This window comes from Rhinoderma darwinii, chromosome 1 (genome assembly GCF_050947455.1).
Source record: "Rhinoderma darwinii isolate aRhiDar2 chromosome 1, aRhiDar2.hap1, whole genome shotgun sequence".
Classification (NCBI taxonomy): Eukaryota; Metazoa; Chordata; class Amphibia; order Anura; family Rhinodermatidae; genus Rhinoderma; species Rhinoderma darwinii.
This window is the reverse complement of record NC_134687.1, coordinates 158,330,478-158,336,477: the sequence shown is the minus strand read 5'-3', so window position 1 is coordinate 158,336,477 and position 6,000 is coordinate 158,330,478. Positions and strand designations below refer to the sequence as shown.

Genomic DNA, 6,000 nt, shown 5'->3' with positions numbered 1-6,000 from the left:
AATAGTTCCACAGAGAGAGGCATGGACTCCTAGTGTCGTACATAACTATGATGCTAGGAGCCCGGCTCCCTGCAGTGTGTTCGGTCCAGGACTTGCGGCCGAAATACCTTTACGGACCGAACATGCTCGTGTGAATCCAGCCTTACTCTGAAGCACTGCAACATTTCAGAGAAACCATATTGGTAGAGCGAAGCAAAAACTTTATGTACATATTAGATCTAAAGCTACGATGTCAAAACCAAATCCCACATTTCAATTAGAAAAGAGAAGCTTATGTTTTTATTAAGGAGTTTATTTCTTATAAAGGAAAAATGCATATACCTGAACAACATCAGGCTGGGCTCGGGTTAGTGCAACACCTATCACTATGTTGATTATCTAATACTGTGAAAAGCGGCTGAAGAAAGTGAGCAGTAGGTGCAAAAAATCCACATAACAGATTTTCAGAGAGTGAAATGCATGTTATAGAACAAAAGAGCATACGATCCTTTCATATCTGCCATTTCTAGTCACCTGGGACCTTTCCTTTTCAGCTACTGGCTTCAATGCAATTTTATTGACAGGACTGTTACATATAAATATCAGAGTTTGCCTTGGCTGGAATGTATATTAGCACCGGAAATATTCTCCTGTTCTTCAAATGAGGCTCATTTCACACAGCGTCTATATTACACCCGCAGCAGCCAGACCCACACGCACGGAATCCTACTAGACTCACCGTAGAGTTTGGTGAAGTTTGGTTCAGTAGAACCATAGGGGGATTGGATGTTGCGGGCATAAAACGGACCTCAACATGCAGTTATTTTACATCTGTGTGACAATGGCCTAGCCCAGATATTATGGAACCTATGTGGGGAGTAACAATACACTTCGCAAATATATATTTATATAGTGACTGTTCTAGTGTAACATACAGGCTTTACACAGGGTTGCCTTCTTGAGAACATTACTCATCATCTCCAGCACATACAAGGAGGAGGGTATTCCTGTAGTCTCCAGATGTGTCACCCTGCAAGAAAGGCAGAATAATAAGGAGCAGATGAAATCTCCAATGAGTCACACACAACCCACAGAAAAGGAAATGTAGCTTGATTGCATTATGTTCAGTGGTGTCTACTGCAGATATTTTAGCAGAACGGACATAGAAAAGCTAGTATTGGATATTCAGTTATACAGACTAATGTATTGGTATGGCTAAAACTAAGTTGACCGCGACAAAAAGTAAACAACCCAACATTTTTCTACCCATGGAGAACTTAAAGTGTATGTTGGGGTAATAAAATATATTTCATAAAGGCCCTTCGACGTGTGGTCTGTGGGGGTCCAACCGGTACCCCACAATCAGTAGACAGAACCACCATGGCACCTTTACTGCTCTAACCAACAGTACTGCTCTCATCCTTGCGGCCATGTCTTGTACTGCAGCTCCCCCCATTGACTTGAACAGAGAGAGCGCGGTGTCGGTTACTGCAGTAAAGGGGTTACAGTGCACTTCTGTCGATCGATGGGGTACTGGGTCAGACCGTACAGATCACCCATAGGCGACCTATTCTAAATACAGTATAGGCCTGCTGTCTGTTCATATACATTGCTTGCAGATTACAATTTGAAGGAACTTTACGGATTCTTCAAATCGTAACGTTTAGGCTGGGTTCACACGACCTATTTTCAGACGTAAACGAGGCGTATTATGCCTCGTTTTACGTCTGAAAACAGGGCTACAATACGTCGGCAAACATCTGCCCATTCATTTGAATGGGTTTGCCGACGTACTGTGCAGACAACCTGTAATTTACGCGTCGTCGTTTGACAGCTGTCAAACGACGACGCGTAAATGGACTGCCTCGGCAAAGAAGTGCAGGACACGTCTTTGCCACGTAATTTGAGCTGACGTATTGTAGCCCTATTTTCAGACGTAAAACGAGGCATAATACGCCTCGTTTACGTCTGAAAATAGGTCGTGTGAACCCAGGCTTAGGATGAATTAAATGGGTCTGGTGGAATTAAGGGCATATGATGAGGGGTCTTTGATGTAAAGGTCAGGCTCAATTCTGGTCTAGTTTTGGATATTTGATAAATATATGGGGGGTATGGATTTTTTTAAATTTTTTTAACGAAAAAACTCGAAATTGCCCTAATACGACTGCCATCACGAATCATCCCAACAAAAGTTAACTCACAAATAAAAGCTTTCACATAATTTTAAAAAGCAATGTAACTCATTATTTTACCTTAATTGCCTGGAGCAGCGATTTCCCAAAATTCTTACGGTACTCCTTCCTAATGTCAAGCAAGTCAATTTCACTCCTGGAAACCATTACTCTAATCAGGGTGCAGTCATCAGTGCCCGCTCCCTGCACAGGGTGAAATGGAGGGCAAAATTTATGTGGTCACACAACCATAAAAGGAGTATTCAGGTTTTAGCAAATACATTTTATTCCTCTTTTATTTATAAAGTTATGCAAATTTCCATTACACATTCTGTATCAATTCCTCCTGGTTGTCAAGATCTCGGCTTGCTGTGATTTAATAGGAAGTGTTATGGTTTACTTCCACTGAATAAAAATCTGGCCATAGATAACTGTACTGTATCTATAAGGGTATGTTCACACGGCCTATTTTCAGCCGTTTTTCGGGCTGTAAACGCCCGAAAAATCGGAAGCAGAATGCCTCCAAACATCTGCCCATTGATTTCAATGGGAAAAACTGAGTTTTGTTCTGACGGACCGTTTTTTATGCGGCCGTTTTGAAAAACGGCCGCGTAAAAAACCGGCCGCGAAAAAGTGCAGGACACTTCTTGGGGCGTTTTTTAAGCGGTTTTTCATAGACTTGAGAAAAGCTCCAAAAACAGCCGTAAAAAACGTTGCGAAAAACGCTTCAAAAACGTCTGAAAATACGGAGCTGTTTTCAAGGTAAAACAGCTCCTGATTTTCAGACTTTTTAGTCTAGCGTGTGAACATACCCAAATAACTAGAATATATTTAAATTATATTTGCTGAAAACATTGACTATCCCTCTTTTAGAAGCATGTATGATACTTCTACATGGTTTGTAATTAGAAAATAATTTACCACTGGATAGGGACAAAAGAAAGAAAAAAAACAACCTGGACCAAGAAACATACATTTAACTTCAAACACTTTATATACCTCAATAAGTAAGTGTTTTGGGCCAGATCGCTTTTTAGGTACGTAAAGAACAACTTTCTATATACAATTTTAAAAAATAACTTTGACTTCTGTAACTATATATTTTCTGTATTATATATCAATGTCTTTTAGTGTACAATACAAAATTGACTATTACACAAAACAAAATGAAAAGTATTTTTTTTTTTATAAAAAATAAAATAAAAACAAAACACCTCTAGCGGCAATTCAACAAGGACCTGGATAATTTTGGCCTTCAAACAGCATAGTCTTCCATTTTTGCCGCACCGCATTTCAAAGACTACAAAATTAATTTTTCCCTTTTTTTTTGGGTTGTTTTTACAGTACAATATAAAAATGTTTTTTATTTATATTACAATTCAATGCCGCTTAAAATGTTTATCATTACAACCCGTAAAATAAATGTTAAAGTGCATTAATGCATTGTAGATTACCGGAGGACATCCCTGGGGACCTCTGTGACGTTATTTCTAAGATGTCAGAATCCGGGACAGACAAACGTGACAAAAAAATGCATTAGGGTTGTTTCACACGTATCATTTTTGTGAAAAACTGCGAATTGTGGGCAGATGTTAGCTCTAAGTCAATCGGCAAACAAACCACTACAAACGGTGTTTATTTAGGGGTCGTTTTATTTAGTGGTGTTTTACTCCCATAGACCTCCACAGGTTTCCCCCCCCCCCCCTCTTCAAAATAACGTCAATGTTTCTTGCCTTTTTTGTGGATATTTTGTTCTTTTTAAGAATAAATCATGTGTTGCAAAGAAATCTTTGCATGCATTACATGATCTCTGTAAAACACGATTTGCAGTAAAAAAAAAATAGCCACATAAAAAAGGCGGCTAGTAAAACCCACTATTTGAAAAACTGCCATTTTACGTAAAATAAAAAAAAAATATATATATATATATATATATATAAAATTGAAAAAACAAAACAAAATTAAATCGCAGTAAGCACCTCAACTGCAAAGTCTGAATACACTTTGCAGGTATGTTCCTACAGGCTGTAAGCACTGCAGATATTCCCCAGTAGACAATATGCAGCGGAAGTTTATTAATCTGGTGGTAAATCAGTTACAGCAAAGTACTGCGTTTTAGCTGTGGAAACGCAACGTAGCTTTGGAAAGTGTGTGAAATATAGTGTGAAGCATTGATTGTAGAAAGCTTTATTTGCAGCTGCAAATTTAATGCTGTTTAAGCTGCGAAACAGCTGTAAAAAAAAAAAAAAAAATGCAATAAAATACAGCTTGCGATTTTTTACAACGGAATTAATGCTCCCCATACTAGTTTATAGGAAAGGGGGGGGGGATAAAAAAAATTTAAAAAAAGACTCCACGCTTGGAATTGGACACATAAAATTGACATGTGGCGGATTATAAAGTGGCACCGCAGTTGAGTAATCAGTGAGGGTTTTAGTCGCAGGATGGGGATGAGGTTTGTTGAAGTCTCATCCACTTTGCAGCTACTGTAAATGCTGCGAACTTTCCACATTGCATTTAATCCATTGCGGAAAATCCGCAGCATATCCAGACCATGGGAACCTACCCTTACGGTTCCCATTTCAGCTATAAGTCAACAATTAATACTCCGTGTCAGGCTATTTGGACATGGATCATGATCACTGTTCTTCAGATACAGTCAGCAACAGTGAAATAAACGTTGAATTTTACTTACCTTCATTGCACGATACAGCGTTTCTGCAAGATATCCAGGAACACTTCGGACACTCTTCACTGGAATCAAACACAAAGCAGAACTGGTCAATTCATGTAGATAGTAGTTTGAAGTACAAGTATGTAAATGTGTCAGCTTTAAAAAGCACAAGCCAACTTATCTATCATAGACGCCCCAGAGGAAGCCGGAAGGGCGAAATCGAGGGTCGGGCGAGAGTGTTTGGCGTGCGGCCTTTGTATCATTGATGTGATCTGTCTTTTTACATTTGGAATTTTGCCCTTTTTGCAAGTATGGATTCAAGAAAGGGTGATTTGAACAGTGTCGAAGGATGTTGCACTATGTCCCATTTTTTTTCCCCCACACTGGAGTTATAGGCTGTTACCAGGATTGTCGACGATGGGAGACCAGCAACAACCTTGTGGAACTACAGGGACCATCTGCACCTACACCGGATCGTGGATTTATCCATTCACAGAGTTTGGAACGCATTCTTATGATCGAGTAGAAGCTGGATTTTCTTCTTTGTGCCGTCAGAGCGGCTAAAACTATTTGCTATGTTCTATCATAGAACTCATTTATAGGCTGTGCATTACCTTCCTATCACCTTCATTTACTTTCCTCTATCATCTGCTGTCCCCATCGTATTCAGTTATTAGTAAAACTACATATTATTTGCACTTAGCCGGACTATTTGGCTAAACAGATTGTATTGCATCTAATGAACTGTCTTCTGGTTGCTATAAAGCTGGAAGTAATCTGTATGTAAGTGGATCATACAATTACCATACCCACTTGTGTTAGGAAATTGAATTAGACGAGAACAAATTTGTAAAATGAATACACAAGAATGAACCGCAAGGACAACAAAAGTATCACCGAGGGCCGCGGCCCTTTCAGACAACTGATAGGCAAGGGTTCCGAAATCGAACCCCCACGATATTATATTAAATGACCAATCCGAAGGGTAGTCCATCAATATAAAAGTCCCAGAGAACCCCGTTAAAAGGAAGAAATTAGTTGTCAGTCTCTACCTGGCAACTAACAGGTTTTGAGCCTTTCTTCATATACATATTTGAGGATATATCAAACCTGGTACAAAGGTTTCACCTCTGCCCATTTTTCAAAGGTTCTTTTGGAAAACGGGCAACTACTCCA

General features: G+C 39.3%; 1 protein-coding gene across 4 annotated transcripts in view; it reads right to left on the bottom strand.

The window, feature by feature from the left end:
• Positions 1-271: 271 nt before the first annotated feature.
• Positions 272-6,000, bottom strand: part of ANXA5 (annexin A5) — a 44,762-nt gene continuing 39,033 nt past the window's right edge. For all 4 annotated transcript variants that reach the window (XM_075860499.1, XM_075860502.1, XM_075860500.1 and 1 more), the window contains 3 exons: positions 4,846-4,904; positions 2,232-2,354; positions 272-1,009 (listed from right to left, as the gene is read on the bottom strand). In XM_075860499.1, the coding sequence (XP_075716614.1) occupies positions 947-1,009; positions 2,232-2,354; positions 4,846-4,904 (245 nt within the window). In that variant the 3' untranslated portion in view covers positions 272-946. The remainder of the gene's footprint in view (positions 1,010-2,231; positions 2,355-4,845; positions 4,905-6,000) is intronic.